General features: G+C 42.7%; 1 protein-coding gene across 1 annotated transcript; it reads right to left on the bottom strand.

Annotated features, from left to right (window-relative positions):
• Positions 1 to 7,287: 7,287 nt before the first annotated feature.
• Positions 7,288 to 8,875, bottom strand: LOC134436056 (thyrotropin-releasing hormone receptor-like). The gene is made up of 2 exons (XM_063185084.1): positions 8,108 to 8,875; positions 7,288 to 7,731 (listed from the first exon to the last, which is right to left on the bottom strand). The coding sequence occupies exons 1-2, from the start codon at positions 8,873 to 8,875 to the stop codon at positions 7,288 to 7,290; spliced, it is 1,212 nt and encodes a 403-aa protein (XP_063041154.1).
• Between the last annotated feature and the right edge of the window lie 12,758 nt (positions 8,876 to 21,633).

Consider the following 21,633-nt stretch of genomic DNA (forward strand, 5'->3'; position numbering starts at 1 on the left):
GTCGGGAATCGAACCCAGGTCGCCCACCTGTTGATGCGAGGAATAAGACCTGTGGCTCCGAGCCTCCGAGTTAGACAGGCCACATTCGTGTCCAGGGCCGGATTAAGATGGTTCGGGGACCCTAGGGTACAGGTTGCTGTGGGCCCCCCTGGAAGGCAAATTTAGCAACAAATTTACATAGACAGCATCATAATTATGAGATAGGAATGAAGGATATAACATATTAAACCAACTGTAATCAACATGACAGATGCCTTTTTCAATTTTGCAGCTTATCACAATTCTGCAATTTGTCAGTTTTGGACAATCAGGGGGGGCCCTGGCAGGTGGGGGGCCCTAGGCTGCAGCCATACCTAGCCTGTGTGTTAATCCAGCCCTGTTCATGTCCACTATATGGTCTCCGTCAGTGTTCCATCTTAATCGATGGCAGAACTGGATAGAACCAGAACGCTGTTGCCCAACCAGATCAGATGTAATCAAAGATAGGGCCTGCGCCTTTCAAGGTGGCTGTACGGTAGTTATGTGGTGGTGCGTGCGTGAGCTTTGCATATAGAGTAATTCAAATTCAGAAGGTCTGAAGCTCGCACTCAGAAAAAACACCAAGAGAAATGCCCCTAAAAAAGTGGGTTTTTAATGATCTCACTTACCTGTATGCCGTGCTATTTACAAAAGTGAAAACGTTTGAGGTGACCCCATCAATAGCAGCATCAAAAGGTCCTGTGTTATGTCATAGTATTGTAGTACTATGGTAATTAACTTTTCAATGACTATTACAGCGTGCCACTGGAGGTATGGCACGCAGTAGGGGGCTACAACCCCATTTTTTATGGGCATCTCTCTTTTTTCCTGAGTGCAAGCTTCAGACCTTCTGAACTTCTGAATTTTAATTACTCAACCAGATCAGACCCAGGTCTGGGCCGGGGCCGGGCCAGGCCAGGAGACCATGCTCCAGATCAAAGCCTATTTGAAAAGCTGCAGCCTTCAGTTCAATCGGACCCCCCTGCGCTCTCTCTCTATCCACCAATCAAAAGCTTCTTGGGTTCTTGTGTGATGCCATTGTGTAGTCAGCAGGGGACCACTTCTGATGAGTGTGGGCCAATCTTGTGGATCTCTCTCTCGTCAAAACTGGGAAATCATATGGGCCAATCTTGTGGCTCTCTCATCAACACTGGGAAATCATATTGGTTTTCAGAGCATGTCTGAGAGCATGGTGATTGTGTGGCTCCATTTATAATCATGGTGCCACATCATACAGGCCTATGCAATCACTTTCCATTCCACCTATGTAGCTTATGTAAGTTATGTTTATGTACCTTGCATTTTCAGTGTGTGATTTCAGATTTTCTGTGTGTCTCTAAACCCCAGAATTATGTATACATTACAGCACATGAAAATGCCATACGATTTTGAGACTATGTTTTCTCGTCAGAAGAGTTTGGTTGTAATGTCTTTCGCCATGACAAGAAGAAGTTTTATAATATAAAGATACTAAATCTGGGTGTGAAGTTGCTCATTGCACTTATGCACCATGCCATGATGGGCATGACATTAACACCTGCCAACCAGCCAAATGATGGTAAAAGTTGGTTGTGGCTTGTAACAATATATGTCTCACTAGCCCCTTTGGAAGTTATGTACATTATTTTAGGGTATGTCATATCAGTGTAGCCTACATTCTGTTGGATGCCCCTTGTGCATCAATGGTTTGTTGATTGATTGATTGATTGATTGGCTGATTTGTGGATTGATTGATTTGATTGATTGATTGATCGATTTATTGATTTATGATTAATTGATTGATTGATTGATTGATTGACTGATTTGTGTAACTACTTTTGATGCTGGGAGCAATGTATCAAATTAAATTAAATAGGCCTAGTATTAATCTTCTTGCTGTATCACTTCATCGTCTGAGCGTAGCTGTACAATTTGATGGTGAAGAAAAGTAGGTGATTACACAACTGAGGCTAGTAGAAAGCCTGAATGACTAGTGACAAGAGAGAAACTTACGTAGGGTAGTGAGCGAAACAGCTAGTGTCAAGCCCTGGTGCCATGAGGGGGCTTGCCTTGCTTCCCAATGGGTAGCCGGGTTCGAGTCTTGACTGGGTCATTTGTGATTGTGAAAAAGAAATAAACACGCACACCCATCTCAAAAAGATTGGGTGCAGGACTAGAAAACTCACATGAAAACTGAAAGTAAAGTCTGTGACCCCAAGCACCGACTTTCTTTTCAGTTTTCATGGTCCTAACCCACTTCTAACTCTCCAACACTCTCTTCCTGCCATGATTGACAGACTGGTGAGAAAAGCTGGCTCAGTTGTGGGAGAAGAGCTGGAGAACTTCACTTCATTGTCAGATAGAAGATCTTTGAGCAAACTGCTCACCATCTTGGACAATAAGGCGCACCCACTCTACAACACAATCATCCAACAAAAGAGTGTGTTCAGATGGAGGCTGAGATCACTGAAATTCAGGACTGACAGACTGGGGAAATCATTTGTCCCTAGAGCCATGCAACTCTATAATTTGTCCATTAAGGACAAAGAGAAACTCCTGGACTTTTCTGCATGATCACCTTATTTATTTTGTATCTACTTTTTTATTTAAATTTTGTTTTTACTTCTCTTTTTAATCTACAGAGCAAACTGGAAAAATAATTTCCCCTTGGGGATAAATAAAGTTTAATCTAATCTAATCAAATCTAATCTAATCTAATCTAATCTAATCTAATCTTCTCTGTCCTATTTAAGGCAAAAAGAATATGAGCATATGGAATATTGTTCAAAATAAACTTTACCTAAATGACTTTTTAACTTGATAATACTGTAATAATTAATACTGTACTTTGTACATTCCATTGCATCCTCTTAGCAGATACGGTTGTCAACAAGTATAGTAAGATCACATAAAACTTTTATTGGATCTTACAGCATTTGCTGACAATCTTAGGTAATAACAGAGTCTTAGGTAATTACAGTGAATTGTCTTATGTGTGCTTAGGTCCTTTGCAACTCTTGGGAAAGTTGTGTAGACTTCTGTTCCTAAATGGTGCAATATCCGCGCTGTACAGTAAGTACCTTTGTATATCTAGGTTTAATAATACGACTTTGTTCCTGAAAAGAGTCCCTATTGACATTCACTCACTCAGCACAGAGGTCTCTGAAAGTGCCATCCCACTCTTTATTGTTGCACAAGAGGTAAACATTGGACAAAACCATAACCAACACGGCATCATGAAGGCAATAAATGAATAAAATAACTTCACACATCAATAATATATTATGTGCTTTCTCTTTTTTTTGTTCAGTGAGTCCTGCCAGTAGCACAAAGCGTGGCGAATGCATTAGCAGCCAAAGTGTTACACAATCACAGCTGTCGATTTGAGAGGTTTCTGTTGGCAAAGTTAATGCTGAAATAATAATAAAAAAATAAAAAGCCATTTACAGCCACTTCTGAATTATTTCCAATAGAGAACAAAACTGCTCTAATGCTAATTAAAATGCATAACGCAGCGCACACCCAAGCAGTACAGAGACAAACACTCTTTCGCAAATATTCAGAAAACTTATAAACCACTATACAAAGCAGCATGAGCAAGCAAGACATTATTAACCCATAGGAAAAAGATACATTAAAGAAAAATTGCATGGCTTACAAATGTTATAAAATCTAACACAAGAAATGAACCACTTGTGTAGAATGTGTCATATGAGTAAGCACACATTCCATGTGCAGTGAAAGGAATGCAGTGTTGATTCAACACTTAGAGAGTGAGTACTCTGGGACCAAATACACTTTATGAGATGTTAAATACTGTAAGTGTTGAAATAACCCTGTGGTTTTTGGAGTGTACAATGTACATGTGTCACAGTACTTGGAATGTGTAGGTGTCCCTTACTTACAGTAGAAATAATACCAAGTAAAGGGAAACAGATTAGAGGGTACACTTCAAAGCATATATCGTGCCACCGTTATGACCTCAAGATGGCGAGATTGTGTGTACAATAATTCATTCTGTGGATGTGGACTAATTTCCATCCAACACAGAGAGTTGCATTCATCACTCAAACTAATATTTACTAGTATGACCTATTGTACTTTGGTACTTGGTACTTGGTACTTGTACTTTGTACTAAATTCATGGTGTTGTCCTACTCAAAGTGTTGGATTCATACTCCAAAACACAGAGTGTAGTATTATGAGAACATTCATCCTGGCATACACACATTCACAGTAACTAAGAATAGCGTACACAAAGTTCTTAAATGGCACGAGTGGGCTTCAACACTTCAACACCCCGAGATCAAAGCAAAGGAGTTACATTGACAAACAGGAGGCAACATGGAGATCCTTAAGAGGTTGAGGTTCAGAGACGGAACAATTGCACACAGGGCCCCAGGGAAAAAACACTAATAGGGCCCCCATACAGCCTGCTAAGGTCATAATAGGGCCCCCACCACCAATACATGAGGGCCCTGGGCCCAGGGGCAAATGCCCTGATTGCCCCCCATAGCTCTGCCCCTGGTCAGGTTGATGTGAAACTAAATGGCAAGGCAGCACATGATTTTTTTTTAAAGGACAGCCAATGCACAAAGGGGGATTCTTTTTGAGGTGCAGGTAACGACAAGGATGAAACAAGCCGCACACTCTTGCCGATGATGCCAGATTCATTTGAAAACAAACAGCGTTTCAGAGTGTGCAGCCTTTTGAGCGTGTAGTTTCTTTCATCCCTGTGCAAAGGCGGCAGCACACAAAAGCCACCCTGTAATGGCCGAATGATACAAGAGTGCCATGGGTAAAAAGTAGGGCTGGGACATTAATGCATTAATTTAGATTAATTTATCACACAATGCGATTCATTAATTAGCACGATTTTAAAAATTAATCGCAGTATAATATAGCTACATAGTTCTGGATTAGACCAGTGGAGGGCTGTATTACGCCTGATGGTGAGCAGCCTGCTGAAATTGAGAAGAGTTCTCCCTTCTTTTAAAAATGTATAATATTTTTAGATTAAGCTTATTCATTGTAATTATTCAAAATATTTTAAATATTTTCACTGTTCTCAAATCAGATATTTAAATGTGATTAAAATGTGATTAATTCAATTAATTAATTCCAAAGCCTGTAGATTAATTCGATTAAAAAATGTAATCGAGTCCCAGCCCTAGTAAAAAGCAACAAAGCAGGGCTGGACTGGCCATCTGGCATAGCGGGCATTTCCCGGTGGGCCCTGCACCCTCGTAGGCCCCTATTTTCAGAAATGTTTAAAAATATATTTTTATATATATATTTTTTTTTAAGCATTTCTGAAAATAGGGGCCCACAAGAGCGTGGGGCCCACCGTGAGGCAGTTCTGCATCGCTAATTGTGAGGGGCCCCTTTTGGCCAAAAGTGCCTGGACCCTATTTCTCTCCCCTGCAACAAATGCAGAGTGAAAAGACACGTCAATTTGCGTTTTGTATTGCGCTGTACATTATTCTCTGTCAAGTTGTCTTATCACTTTGTAAACTCAAAGCTGGAAAGGCAAGACAATGTAAAAGGCTATTCCCTTATTTTGTGCCATGTGCGTGTCGATCTCAAACTGATATCCTTTTCATCCTCCACTTCTGGGGAGTATACTAAGAAACTGGGGAAGCAGTAAACCACGTTAACCTTAAGGTGAATCTAATCTAATAGAAGAGCCTGGAGTCCTCATTTTCTTAACTAAAGGATGCATGCAGGTACCGTACATCTATATATCACTTCCTGTAATTTAAGTAAGTCTGGTTTATCACTTAACCTTCTTCTTAACGTTGAAAGTTAACTTTCAATGTCTATTACAGCGTGCCACAGGAGGTACGGCGTGCATTAAGGGGCTACCCATGTTTTTAGTACCCGCCCCCTTAAAGAGGTGCTTTCCTGCCCTTTTGCCTGGTGTGTTTTCGCATGAGCAGGACGAACGGCCGGACAAAACATTTGTGTTGCCTGGTAAAATAGTTGATTCCACCTGACTTGACAGCGTGTATTTGGCCTCTAAGATCAACATGAGCAACATACAGTAAATCTCCAGTCAGTCGGCCCTGCCGTGGCTGATTAGGGCACTCGTCTACTACGTGGCCAACCCGGGTTCAATTCCCGGCCAGGGTCCTTTGCCAGACCTTCCCCGTTTCTCTCTCATAACTCACTTCCTGTCTCCGCTTCACTGTCGTGTCTGAAAAAAAACAATAAGGCTTGTAAAGCCCCACAAAAATACTTTTAAAAAATCCAGTCAGTCTGGCAAACCTGCCTGTTCTCACTTCAGCTGGACTGGGAAAATCAATTAAATAAATAAATGAATAAAACTATGCACACCGCACATCACCTGAATTACTGAGCTGAGTAACCCCTAAGGAGGACAGATTTGGTCAGGCCCCAGGCAATTGCCTAGGTTTGCCTAATGGCAAGTCCGCCTCTGACCGTGCATCACCTGAATCAGTGAGCTGAGTATTCTCTGTTCTGAAGGCCACGCGGAACAGAAGAACACAAAGCCATTGGAAAGACACGTGGGTGTGAGGGTGAGGGCAGGACCTACAGTAGCCAGACACCACACACGCCTTCCCCAAGCTGTTCTACCTCGTCTACCCTGTTTATCCTACTGCCCTATTTTACGATGCCCCATTCATCTCTTGACCAATGTTACCTTCGCATAGAAAATACAAATCCACTTAGTGACAGAAAATATTCTTGCCTGCCAAGTTGGTCTATTGTTAGTAGGCTACTGCACCGTTGAAGGTCAGACACAAAAGGCTGACAAACTGGTCCTCCAATCACAATTAAATAAATCAATTTTTGAGGCAGCCTATCACTGTTGGGGAGGATAGGTCACTATCGCTCTGATTGGTCATATAGCATGCAGAGGCAGTTTGAGCGTGAACAGTTTAGCCCCACCCACAGTCCTCAGCTTTCTAAACCGCTTGGTACCAGACTAAACTGTTCATCTTATACCCTGTCTTGCCAGGCTAATGTTTTCTGCCTTTCTGTAGGACACAGTAGCTACAGAAGGAGACATCACTGAGGCATCTTGTCACTCACTCACTTGAGATTTCATCCTTGGCCTTTTACAGTGAAAACGTGAGCGAAGGAGAAATGGCTTTAGGCCTACATACTTTTGTCTATAAAGTAGGCTATGTTTGTTACAGGCCTACAGTATGTGGGTCGTTAAGCTTGTAAAGTACACACTCTGGCGCTGTTTTTTTTCATTGTTTACACACCCTTCACTGAGAGAAAAAAAAACCATTAGCCTATGAGTTTTCTGTCAGCCACCTGTTAGAGCACTTGTACAGGGTTTTGGCTGAAAGTCACTTTCACTAAGGTGCAGTCTTCCGGGTAGAGCGTTTTCTTTTCGGCAAGGAGCTCGTCTGTGGCCGTTAATTCGTCGAGCTCCGTGGTGTAGTGTTCCGTGCAGCTCTCGACCATGGAGGTGTCCTTTCCCGCGCTGTAGGTCAGCGCCACGCTGTACGTCCCCTTGGTGACGGAGCCCTTGCGCCCGCACAGGCAGAGCTTGCGGAAAGCCGCGCGGAACTTTTGCGACATGGCGTTGTAGATGACCGGGTTGACGGCGCTGTTGAGATAGATGCAGCAGCGGCAGAACAACAGGAACCAGGTGTCCAGGTAGGCTTGCTCCAGGAAAGAGTTGACCACGACCAGGGTGCGATAAGGCATCCAGAGCAGGGCAAACAGGATCACCACCACAGCGAGCATCTTGGTAACCTAGACAACACGGAGATGCTATCATTGCATGAATGGAAAATCAGTGTGTACTGAAGCACATTTGACCATAGCATTCCCCTCATATATCCTGTTTTACTGACATTTGGCAGTTGGGGCACGTCTGAAAACTTAACTACACGCACAGTTCTTTATTGGCTAAAATCATTGCTCATAGTAGTCTATTCTTTGTTAGGCTACTAACATTAGTCTAAACCTGACGAGGTCTCACAAATCTATAGGCTAGCCAACATGCAACCTGTTTTAATAGGCACTAACTGAAAAGTTATAGTAGCTAGTTGCTAATGAATACACATTTTATGTAAGACACCGGCGCAAGAACTGCCTAGGAAATAGGCCGGTGCGCACACTCACTCACCTGTCTCCTGGAAGTGGCGGTGGTGTTGGAGCAATGGTTGGACTTTTTACCCAGCGCGTTCCCCTTTCCTCCCCCGTGACTTTTGCCGTTGGCATTCTTCTCAAAAGTCATGGGGTTCAGGAACAGGATGCGCGCGATCAGTCCGTACAGTATGGTGGCCAGCGTGAGCGGCACCACGAAAAAAATGCCAAAGTCAAAAAAGTAAATTGGCATGTACACACTTCTCTTCATTTTGTACGCACATGATATTATGGTGACATCCTGGTACTGCGTCTCCACCGTGTCTGACAGGTAAAGCCACAGGACGCAGTACAGAGACGTCAGCCCCCACACTAACAATATTATCTTTTTGGCTCGGGACAACGTGCACAGAAACTGGGCTTTGATCGGGTGGCATATCGCGATGTATCTCTCGATTGTGAACGCGGTGATGGAGCAGGAGGACGCGTTAATCCCCAGGTACTGGAAGTAGGTGATGCACAGACAGCCGTAGTGTCCGAAGATCCAGGAGCCGTATATGCTGTCCGCGATGTTGGGGAGACCGGCCGCGGTGAGCACCATGAGGTCGGCCACCGCCAAACTCACCAGGTAACAGTTGGTCGGCGTTCGCATGTGTTTGGTTGTGAGGACGACCAGGATGACCATCGTGTTGCCAATGATGCCCAGAACACATATAACAAACACCAGAACCGAGCTGATGACTTTGTATTCGACGCTGTGGTCTGTCCATATTGGTAAAGTTTGGTTACTCACTGTAGTGTTTTCCATCTGTGCGTAATGCGTATCCTACTGTGCGATTTGTCGTCTGAGATTGCTTGCTCGTTTTGTCACCAAGTTATACCGTTCTTCGCAACCAACTTTAACTTATGCAATCAACAAGTCAACGCAAAAATAACCGGAACTTTGTCAAAACAAGGCTAATAGGTGTTAAAAAAAAGTAGGCTCAATGTTCCGGTCGCAAGTTTATGATGAAGTCGCAGTCCGCATGATGCCAGTGCGTCAATTCAGTGCTCTTCCCTCGATTCAGATGTTGCAAAGTTCGTTTAAAGTAGTATTTCTTTAGTTTTCATCCCTCCTAGTTCTCCCGTGTGAAGTTTCCTGCTTGACGCTGCAGCAAGTCTCGCGCTACGGTTCCAGTTCAAGCGCATCTCCAGTGGACCAAAACCGTGGTGCTGAAATGTTTGTGTGGCCAACACACGTCATTGCTCAATACAAAGAGCAAGGGGAGACGCACGCACCGACAGCAGTGGACAGTTGTCACGGGGAACACGTGTCATATCTTGACAAAATGATCAAAATTCACTACGGCTCTACTATTAATATAGGCTATATTTTCCATTTATTTGCTCAATTTGCCATTGGTTGATAATGTGGAATTTCATGCGTTTATCGCACTTTGGTAGGCATAATGATAGATAGTAATAAATGATGAAAGAAGGATTTTTAGTTAAACTGGAGGACTATTTAAACAAATCATATAGAACCTACAGATCTCACCAGATTATCAGACAATATAATATGAACATTTTCTACACTCGTCTAGAGCAGCACAGAATCTAACGTCATAGAATTTAGCGGTTTCGAGTGTTCTGGCGGCAACAGATCAATGGTAACATTTAACAACTCAATCACGGATAAAATAACGTGTGTAAAGGGCGAAGACCCCTAATTTCAGAGAGGCAGCCAAAGGACTATTGATCCAGAGAGAGAGGTGGGCTATTGATCTTTGTGAATGGTTGAGAAACAACATGAGTGAAAATATGGATGGCTGGCTGGCTGACTGACTGACTGACTGAATGAATAAACAAGTTTGTGAATGAGTGAAACATTCAATTTTAGTGGTAGCTAACAAAGGAATTTATTTATTTGGATATAAAGTTACTCTGTGGTGGCCGGGTAACCTTGTCCTTGGCGAACAATAATTCGAATTCTCTCTAACGCTCCACCACAACCCCCACCTCAACCACAGTGTCTAAGTGTGTCTGTGTAGGCTATTTTAAACCCATCTTCAAGGGGGCAGCCACCTACGCAGTGCTCCTCCTAAAGTATAAAGTGAGATTGCTTTCAGCCCAGGAGTTAGAGTTTAGAGAGTGGGGAACGTATAGCTTCATTTATCTCCTTGCAATAAGCCCGTATAAGACCTTAGACACCGGAGCCCTCTTCCCTCTCCAAAGTCCTCCTCCTCCACCCTCCTCCACGGCAGGCAGGCAGAGAAGCCAACAGGGGTGGGGGACAAGGGGGTCAGTTGTCACAAGCCCAGTGAGAGAGAGGGGGCACAGACTTTGGGATCCTCATTCCACATTCTTTTGATTTTGGGAACACTGATGATGGGCTAGACCCGGAGCGTTTGCATCCCACTTTTTTGTTTTGGCTTCTCTTTATTTTCAGCTTTTCACTGAACAGCAGCAAACTTCTGTGTGCGACTCCTTTTTCTTCTCACTGGATCCTCATTCCACTGAATGTACTTTGTGTGTGTGTGTGTGGGGGGGGGGGCTTTCGGATGGCGTTGTCCTGGGCCCAGTCGAGGGTGCCAGTGGCCCTGGCGGCAGGTGCTTTATTTGGTAGCTGGCTGGCTGGCTGCCTGGGGCCGGGAGATAAGTAACTGCGAGGGAGGGAGAGCAAAGAGGGTTACGGGGAGCCGCCTGAGCCTTTATCATCAGAAGATGTCAGAGCAATTTGCCACCGCCACCCTGCCGCCACTGTGCACAGAGGAGGGGTGGTGGGGGTGACGGTGGAGGGGAACTAAGGGATGGGAGGGGATGGGAGGAGATGCAGCGCGATGCATGTGTGTGTGTGTGTGTGTGTGTGTGTGTGTGTGTGCGTGTGTGTGTGTGTGTGTGTCTGCGAGTGTGTGTGTGCGTGCTAAGGGATGGGAGGGGATGAGAGGAGATGGGAGGAGATGCAACGCGATGCGAGCCAAACCTCTCAGTGCCCTGTGCTGTGTGTGTGTGTGTTTGTGTGTGTGTGTGTGTGCGTGCGTGCGTGTGTGCTGAGGGATGGGAGGGAGGGGATGGGAGGAGATGCAGCGCGATGCGAGCCAAACCTCTCAGTGCCCTGTGCTCTGTGCTCTGTGTGTGTGTCCTTGTGTGTGTGTGTGTGTGTGTGTGTGTGTGTGTGTGTGTGTGTGTGTGTGTGTGTGTGTGTGTGTGTGTGTGTGTGTCTATGCGTGTGCGTGCTGAGGGATGGGAGGGAGGGGATGGGAGGAGCGTGCGAGCGTGCGTGCGTGCGTGCGTGTGCTGAGGGACGGGAGGGGAGGGGACGCGATGTGTGCCAAACCTCTCAGTGCCCTGTGCGTGTGTCCTTGTGTGTGTGTTTGTGTGCCCTATGTGTGTGTGTGTGTGTGTGCGTCTGTGTGTGTGTGTGTGTGTGTGTGTGTGTGTGTGTGTGTGTGTGTGTGTGTGTGTGTGTGTGTGTGTGTGTGTGTGTGTGTGTGTGTGTGCGTGTTTGTGTGTGTGCTCGTCTGTGCGTGCGTGCCTTAGTCTTGGCTGCAGCTCAGATTGAGATATCGTCTGTCCCCATGCCTACAGAGAGCTCTGCTTGAACTGCACTTGCCTTTGTTGCGTCTGCCAAAATACGATTACCTTTCAAAAATGATAAACCTCATACAAGCCAGAAGCACACAGTACATTTCTAAACACTGAGCTAGAGTAGTAGCATATATAGTCTTATTCTCTAGATAGAGAAGCATAAAGTCTCCCTCTTTTGCAATGTTGAAAGAGTAGCATATAGTCTTCCTCTTTTGAAGTGTTGAAAGAACGCTGCAAAATTCACTGTGTCAGACAGGCTGTTGTGTTCCCAACAAGCTCTGTATGCTTGCTTATATATAAAATATATAATATATAATGATATATTATACAATGTAATGTAATGTAATATAATAAAATATATAATATAATGTTCATCCAAATCTAAATGTAAAAATATATTATTATATTTTATGTACCTGCATATTTCTCTAAACATCTAGAGCACAACAATATCCTCGCTCACTGGATGGCAGACAGAACCACTGAATGCTTAAATTCACCCTCCTTGATAGCTCTAAAGGCAAGTGCCGCTTTATAAACTTCCTGCTAGCAGAATGGAAACGACCAAAACACAATATAACCTATTACCTAAGGTCCTGTGTGATGTAATAGTATTGTAATGATACACTCTCAGAAATAAAGGTACGGAACTTGTCGCTGTGGCAGTACCCTCAAGGGGAGTACCATTGTGTACGCTTTGATGGTACCTCAAAAAAGAGGTGACAGATGCACATTGGTCGACAATGCAAGAAACTTAACGCACCTCTTTTTTGGGGTACCAATCAAGTAACACAATGGTACTCCCCTTGAAGGTACTGCCACAGCGATGAGTTCTGTACCTTTATTTCTGAGAATGTAGCAAAGTCTCTTCAATGCCTAGCTAGTACAGTATTGCATTGAATGAGTCATGCACATTAGGAGGCTACAACCATGCTGTGTCATCTTCTACCCATTCTTCAAGAACAGTAGACTCATAAAGGGGATTAGTGAAGCCTCATTATGGAACACATCATCCTCTTTAAGCAAACTCATCTTTACAAGAACGGTGACATATTATTCACTCGCCGCCGTGCATCTCTCTCTCTCTCTCTCTCTCTCTTTCCCTCTCTCTCTCTTTCTCTCTCTTTTTCTCTCCCTGTCTCTCTCTCTCTCTCCCTGTCTCTCTCTCTCACTCTCCCCCCCCTCTCTCTCTCTCTTTCGCTCTCTATCTCTTTCCATCCCTCCATATCCATGCTCACTCTCTCCTCTAACTCTACTCTCCATCACATCTTCCTCTTCATCTTCCTCTCTCTTCCCCTCTATCTCTCTCTCTCTCTCTCTCTCTCTCTCTCTCTCTCTCTCTCTCTCTCTCTCTCTCTCTCTCTCTCTCTCTCTCTCTCTCGACGACCAGCCAACTTTGCTTTTGTGATTAATACCAAGTTTCCAGCCAGCTGGCATGTCTTACTTGATTCTGGATGCCATGCGGCACCATGCAATGCAATGCCTCACATTCTTTCCAAGATAATTGACTCATCTGGGACAGTAGGCTACTGTTGCTCCAAGAAGAAGAAGAAGAAGCCTGCTGCCATTAGAGAGAGAGGAGTGGAGGACATTAGACAGGCTGCTCTGCTCTCTGCCGTGCTGTTCTGCACTGGTTCCCAAACTTTTTCGGTGAGGACCCCCTTTTGGACTTAAAGTGATACTGTTATGTCCCATTTTTGGAAATAAGATCATATTGCAAATCCCCTTGAGTTAAATTATTGAATTTTACCTTTCTCCTGTACGTTGAACCGTTCTCTGAGTATGGCCGTGCAAATTTTACCTCCTCCATGCTAGCAGTTAACATTGAGTCCTATGAGACCAGCTGGCGGCTAGCTGGTCTCATAGAACTCAATGTTAACTGCTAGTTTAATGTTAACAGCTAGAACCCCCAAGTCTTAGCCTGTGGATTTCTAGCAATATTGCGAATTTGCTGTCCTGTGGATTTCCAGCAATATTAGCGGACACACTATTAATGAAAAATCTAGCAATAGGCCTATTAATGGACAAAAAATTGCCCAAAGATATCCACACGACAGAAAATACACCTATTAGCTGTTAGCTGTTAACCTGTGGTTTTCCCATTTTTACGCAATGTCCCTTTTGTCTGCGACCCCTCTTCAGTACCTCCGCGACCCCCGAGGGGTCCTGGCCCCCCAGTTTGGGAACCACTGCTGTACTGTACTGTGCTGTGCTGTGCTGTACAGTATGTATTCCTCTCTCCAAATGGCTTGGGTGGGAAGGAGCAGAGTTAGTGAATCTGTGATCAGAACCATGCCAAGCTCATCCAATCTGTGAGTTATTTATATTATGTATTTTTGTAGCTGTGAATTTATGCTGAGTACGCTGGTAGTGCTGTGCTGTGCTGCGCTGTGCTGTGCTGTGCTGTGCTGTGCTGTGCTGTACTGTACATGTCCTCCGTTCACCAAGTTGCAATACAGTATTGCAAGGCAACATTCTGTATTAATAAAAGGAAGAAAAGAAGACATTTTCTTGGGAGTCCATGCACTAAATCAGACATTTAAAAAAATCAATGTACAGACAACAGACAACAGTTTAAGAAATAACTGAACCAAAAACGGTAAATAGACCCCATCACAACACAAAAAAGACAACAGCAAAGGTTGAAATCTGAAAAGTGCCACATATCCCAAATGACTTTACCTGCCCAATTCAATCAGGAAATCATTCACCCAGGCGATCACCACCTCATTTGGAACATGTGGCTCTGGGTTGTAATGAATCCAGGTAACCAATCACTGCTTGACTTGTAGCCTGCTGTGTTGTGCTGTGTGTCTTCCTTCTACCAAATGGCTTGGGTCGGAAGCAGCACACTTGGGGAATCTGATATCATAACCATGTCAATGCCAAGTCATGTCCAAGCTGTGTTATTGATGTATTGGTAACACTTTATAATAATGTTCCTTAGTAAAGACTCAGTAAATAATTAACTAATGATGAATAAAACATTAGCAAATGTTTTATTAATGCTTTATAAAATATCTACAAATGATATATGCAAGATTTTGCACACTTTATAACAGAGTATTTTATTCATTTACAAGCAACTTGTAAATGTTTGATAAATATAAAATATTAACATAGCATTTCCTAGTCATTTACAAGCATTTTTTTTAACATTTCCTAGTAATTTACAAACGTTTGTTAATGTTTTGTTCATCAATAGTTAATTATTTATTAAGTCTTTATAACGCTTTTTTGCATCCATTATTCTAAAGTGTTACCGATGTATTTTTGTGTCTGTGACTTGAGGCAGGCTGCTGTGCTGTACCGTTCTGAGGTGAATTTCTCAAAACCAAAGTTGCTTACTACATTAGTTGCTTACTACATTTTCCCATTGGCAACTATCGAAGTTGCTAACAGGCTAACAACTTCTCTTTTGAGAAACTCACCCCTGTGTACGGTAGGGGGACATTGAGAATTGCCATCTCACTCATACAATATTGTACTGTACATGAAAGTGAACTTGTTTGAAAGGGCAAACAAAGTAGAGGTGGGATTTATGGCTCTTCTTTGACGGGATCCGGATCTTAGTGGCTCGTTCCTTTCAAAGAGCCGTTCAAAAAACTGGCTCTTTTGGCTCTTTTTTAAATTATTAATTCAGTGTTCAGAATGTAATATTTTGACTCCACCTCAAGGTAATTTTGTCCAAACAGCAACTGATTATTCTCCTGCTTCTATAGACCGTTTTTGCCACTCTTTAAGGCAAACAATTGTGTTTTTTCCCTAATTTAATTACTCAGATCGAGGTCACGTGCTTAAAATTAATGAAAAATGAACGAAATAACAGTCGAGTGGCTCCCCCAGCTGTGATCCGATTCCCATCGTTCACTTCAGGGAGCCGTTCAAAAGAACCGGCTCGTTCGTGAACGACACACCTCTAAAACGAAGTCCGTTCCAACTTCCTGCTGCTGCGTGGAAGTACATAAAAAAACATGACTCATTGCGTGCCTATTGGGATGCAAGTTCGAGTCCAGTACATCCCTACAGCATTTCTCTCCTGCTCATTTCCTGTCTCCTCTCACACTATATACAATACAAAACAATACAATACAATATCTTTTATTTGTCATTGTGATAAGCACAACGAAATTGTGCATTCCTTGTTGAAGCAAAAATAAATAAATAAATAAAATAAATACAAATAAAAATGGAATACAAAGAATGGTATGTATATACAAACTATGCTTTTGAAGAAAAAATCAGTTCTGTGATGGCCGCTGCATAGAAACTGTTTTTCAGTTTTCACCATATTCTGTCATAATAAAGCACGTCCTTGTTTAGGTGTTCCAGCAGCTGGAGCTCCCAACGCAGTACAACAGGCCTCTTTCAAATGAACAGGTGGAGGGCGTGTGGTCCTCCGTTGTATCTCACAATCCATTGTGTGTCGCAGTTGGTTATTTTGGTGACGGTCTTTGTAATGTAAATGGCGTGGTGCCACCCGTTTTTCGCGTGTACGAGTGTTTGTATGTGAGTGAGAGAGAGAGAGAGAGAGAGAGAGAGAGAGAGAGAGAGAGAGAGAGAGAGAGAGAGAAAGAGAGAGAGAGAGAGAGAGAGAGTGTGTGTTTTGTGTTTCTGAGTCTGTATGTGTCTGTCAGAACATTGTGTGTCTGTTTGTCTGTTTGGGCCCTGTGGACTATCTGCCCACCAGGAAATGCCCTGTATGCCAGATTACCTGTGTGTGTGTGTGTATGTGTGCATGTGTGCATGTGTGTGTGTGTATGTGTGTGTGTGTGTGTGTGTGTGTGCGTGCGTGTGTGCGTGACTGCGGGTCTGTGTGCATGTGTGTGTGCACGTGTGTCTGTGTGTGAGTGTGTGTGTGCAAGTGTGTGTGCATGCATGCGTGACTGCGTGTGTGTGCACATGTGCATGTGTGTGTTTTCATGGTATAGTGGCTTTTATTTAGGACTGGAGAAATCAAAGTGCTATAATTCAGGGCCCATGTCCAGAACACACCAACCATAAATCACCGCAATCCAAATTGGCCCTGTTGCCTCGTCAAGCGTATCATTGCCTTAGCCAATAAATTATGTGTATGCTTTATCTGCAGATTAGCCGGAGTAGAGCGAGGCTCATTTTTCACCTGCTAGCGAGCGAGCGTTTTAGCCCGCCAGCACATACCGTGTATATATATATATATGCTTTTAAATAATAATGGACATTTATTTCTAACCCAGAACTGTAAACATGTCACATTCATTTCAGATCCATTTTGATGGCTGTCGTTATTATATTATTATGCACCCTCCTCCTTGGGTGCTGATCTGAGCAGAAATTTGCTGCCATCTAGCTGTCAGGGTTTAAAATGCCGCCTGTTTTACCTGTCGGGGAAGAAGAAGAGTGAGTGAGAGTCAGGTCTAGTGCAGGGATTCTCGGTGCTGTAGTAACCAGGACGACAACTCTGCTCTAGCCACGCCTTTATTATTGCACTGTTTTTCACAGTGGGCACACAGTGGGCAGCATGTGGATTCCAGGCAGGGTTGCCAGATGAGGATTCCATTGATTTCAATGGCCAAAAATTGGGCGGTTTTTCCTGCAAATTGCCATTTTTACCCGCAGACGACCATCCTAAGCAGCCCAATTGGACGGGAAACTGACCAATCTGGCAACACTGATTCCGGGCTCTTCAAGAGTGACTCTGGATCTCTTCCTTGGACTATAGTGACTTTGGCACTTAGACACTTTGGGCACTTATCTAGTTTTTGATCTAAAAATTCTGATCAAATAAAAAATGACTTGCCCCTCCGACAAATGTCTTAAAATAGGGAGGGGTGTTATTTGATGAAAATGTTCAGATTCAACTTTAGCCCAGATTTTCTTATGCTACCATGTCTTAGGAATACATTGATGTAAAAATTTTAAAAATCAAGCCCGAAAACCCCCCCCTACCCCAGAAATTACTTTTTAACTTTTGCACCTTTTTTTTTTTTTTTTTTTGTTTTTTTTGTTTAATTATTTATTTTCTTCAAATGCTACTATTACTATGTCAGAACGCTATAAAGGACTTTTAAAAAAAGCACAACAAAATACCTCCTCTTAATGTATGTTCTCTACAAGTCTTCTGTTGTCCAGTCTTGCACTTTAAATGTCTGTATGAGCAATGTCTACGTCCATACTGTCTATGTCCATGTATGAGTACTGTCTATGTCTATACTGTCTATGTCCTTACCTAGATTAGTCTATGTCTGCATGGGAGAGCAAGAAACGCAATTTCAAATTCTTTGTATGACCAGTGCATGTAAAGAAATTGACAATAAACTTGACTTGACTTGACTTGACTTAACCCCAAAAACGCCTGTTTTTGGGCTAATTCTCTATAGTTCCCAATGTTTTATGAGGTACAGAGTAAAAATATGTCCATGCTGGATCATCTAATGACATTTCATGTGGCATGCCATGCTGGAGGTGTACTTTCAGCAAAAAAAAGTCAAATGTCAAGGTCATATTCAAGGTCAAAGGTCATCAATATGGTCTTAAATGCCTATTTTCTGCCATTTTTCCATGGTTCCCCATCTTTTATGGAGTGCAGAATAGAAATAAGTTCATGCTGGGCTATTGAATGGTATTTCATGTACCATGCCATACTTCAAGTGAGCAGCAAAATGTGTAGTGTCAGTCCTACTTAAGGTCAAAGGTCACCATTTTTGATGTTTCAGTGTAGAAAATTAACTAAGGGCACTTAAATGGCTACTTATGTGGTATGCCAATATTTTACACAATGCAATATCTTAATTCATGTTATATTGAAGGTTAAAGTAATCAAAATTGCTTAAAAATCATGTGAACTGATCATGGAATATAGCCTCTTTTTACCAATGCGCCCACCTACATTCCATGATCAGTTCAGACCCAATCAGACTTTGCTGGAATGACTCAACAACATCATAATAACATTGGTATGAGAGCCTTAGATAAGAGATTAAGACTTGGTCATTACAATTTTGAGGACAATAAGGTTAAAACATGGGCTCTGCGCAAAGTGGTAAACGCATTGTCTATTTTATGTCACAATGATCAGAGTGGATCACTTTTGTGATATCAGCCTGTCCAGTTAGGAAGCAACACTGCGAGTCTATTTGACTATTGTTATGCAAATGTAACAAATAGTGGGTAGAAATGGTAAAGGTAATATAAACAAGCCCCAAAACAGAGTTATCCTGTAGGTGGTGGCACAGCCTATCTCTCCTTTTCCATCCTTTCTGGCTGTGTTTAGTTCACATGCATGTTTTCAATGTCCCACCCCTGGAGTTACCATGGGTTGGTGTCTATCACCCACTAAATTTGCTCAGCTGTTATTCATCCAAGATACCACATCAATGTGTGCTGTGGCAAGAAGCAGAGAGTCCAGAGCATGGACGAGATACCAAGAGACATGCCGTTACACCAGGGGACGTATAGGAGACTAGAACGTAGAAGCGGGATCACCATCTCCCTCCTTGGGACAGGTGGCACAGGAAAAGCACTGCTAGAGCCCTGAAAATGAGGTTTGCAGGGTACTGATGTGCATGTTTCTGCTCAAGTGGTCAGAAAGTCTTCACGAGGTATGTTTGAGGGCCTGGTATCCACAAGTGAAGCCTATGCTTACAAAGAGGCAAAGAGCAATTAGCATGAACCAAAAAACATCATGAAAGGCACATTCACCATTGGTAACATTGATGCTGTTGTTGTTAATTTTTCTTCACATGTGAAACTTCAGTTATGATGGGTATTGGCCCTGAATAATAAACCCACATTACAATTTTCTAAGCATAGTAGCAACATGTAGATCTGATTTGAAATTGGTGCCATGCACATAAAGTTCACTGATTTATTGTTTTCACTTGGGTCATCCAACTTGCTTGACCTTTGTCTCTTAGGTCTCTTTTGTTCTTTACACCACATTATTGTGACACATTAGCAATATTTATGTCAAAAGCTATAGCTTCATATAGATCAAAAGTGTGTTATTATTACAGGTTTATTAATTTTCACATTTGCTTTTTCGTGAAAAACGGTTTGAAGATAGCACCCCCCATCAATATTTTCTAACCTTTGACCTGTATTATGACCTTGAACCATTGTACTTGCATAGTTCAAAGACCTAAGATCATTAAATGGACCATTATGAACATAATCTATGTGTTGTACTGAGTCAGCAGCCCACTGACACAATTTTCCCCTTAAAAATCGATATTTTGTGACCTTTGACCTTAATTATGACCTTGACATTGTACTTGTTTATTTCAAAGTACAACTGTGGTATGATATGCCACATGTAAGATCATAAAATTGCTAATATGGGAAATAATTTGTGCATAGTACTGGAACAGCAGTTGAAAAACACATATTTTCCCCTTAAAAATCGATATTTTGTAACCTTTGACCTCTATTATGACCTTGACATTGTACTTATATAGCTCAAAGTTCTACTGTGATATAGCATCACACATTTTAGACTATTAAATGGGAAATCATGAACATACTCATGTGTAGTTCTGTGATAACTGTGGATAAACTGGCAAAATAGGCGAAAAACGCATCTTTTTGGGAGGGAAAAGTAATTTCTGGGGTAGGGGGGGGTTTTTGGAAGATTTTTTCAAAAAAATTACACAGCAGTGTTTCAAACATGTGGTAGCATCAGAAAATCAGGGCTATTGTGGTATTTGGTATTTACACCCCCCCCTACTTAAATCAATCTCCAACAATTCCCCCCCCCCCCCCCCACCCCCCCCCCCCCCCCCGGTAATGTGCCACCCCCCACCTACAGGTCCCCCCGGAGCCCACTTGGTGAAGAACCCCCGGTGAAGTATGCAGGGCCGTAACGAGACATTTTGCAAATACCGGGCTAAAATACTGGGTGCTGTACCGCATACTGTACATTTAGAATGCTCTTACATTTGTTTTCATTAATCACTGCCTTGAGGATGGCATGGAGGTGGTGTACAGACAGAATTTAATATTGTTGATCATATATCGATTTTCATCATAAATACATTTTACATTTCTGAAAAAAACACAGAGGACATTACCTCTGTGTCCTCAATGGTAGTTACAGCCATGAGTGTAGATTGAGGCAGCGGAGGCAAATATTGATTTGTTTGCAGTCTGAAGGCGAGGGGTCATGTGGGGTCAAAGAGCGCCACCCATTTCAAGGTCTAGTGATTAGTCAGTATCCACATTCAGCACACAACAACACAATTATCCAAAATGAGCAAAATGAGCTGGTATTAAAATAGGATGATGATGAATATTTGATTTGAAAAATCCCATTTAGACGTAATCAAGACAAAGAAACAAATAAAACAGAGACTGAGTCACAACCAACAGAGTAGGAGAGGCTGGACCTGCATGAATCATTTCCACTTTCAGAAGTAGTAGTTCATAATAGACACGTCACTGTCCTGCACGGTGCGTTTCCAGCTGAATAGACTGTCAGAAATACATAATGACTTTGTTATTGCCATTCTTGTAATAGCTAATTTGTAACCGGGGTCATTTGTAACTTACTTGTTTAAAAAACAAAATATTTCTATGAATAGACCTCTTCATGAATGACCTTCCCCAGTAACCGGGTCGTTTATATTCACCTAGTCTGGCCTTCCCTGTGTGTGTTTGTGTGTGTGTGTGTGTGTGTGTGTGTGTGTGTGTGTGTGTGTGTGTGTGTGTGTGTGTGTGTGTGTGTGTGTGTGTGTGTGTGTGTGTGTGTGTGTGTGTGTGTGATGGGTCAAAGACGTCCAACATGAAATTGTCCTCCAGTGTAACGGATACTTTTGCTTACTGTACTTACTGCTTTTTTTTATTATTCTTTTGGCTTGGCTTTCATGCATTCACTTCTCAAAAAAATGAAAATCATGTTTTTCACAGTTGCAGTAAGAAAAAGTATCCGTTAGCACTGAAGGACAATTTCATTTTGGACGTCTTTGACCCGTGTGTGTGTGTGTGTGTGTGTGTGTGTGTGTGTGTGTGTGTGTGTGTGTGTGT

The sequence above is a fragment of the Engraulis encrasicolus genome, chromosome 20 (assembly GCF_034702125.1).
Source record: "Engraulis encrasicolus isolate BLACKSEA-1 chromosome 20, IST_EnEncr_1.0, whole genome shotgun sequence".
Classification (NCBI taxonomy): domain Eukaryota; kingdom Metazoa; phylum Chordata; class Actinopteri; order Clupeiformes; family Engraulidae; genus Engraulis; species Engraulis encrasicolus.

What these genes read in the sequence shown, in the direction of transcription:
- LOC134436056 (XM_063185084.1), bottom strand. Translation starts at nt 8,875, where the DNA reads ATGGAAAACACTACAGTGAGTAACCAAACTTTACCAATATGGACAGAC. An exon ending in CCGCCACTTCCAGGAGACAG is followed by an intron (nt 7,732 to 8,107) that starts GTGAGTGAGTGT and finishes CGTGTTGTCTAG; the next exon opens with GTTACCAAGATGCTCGCTGT.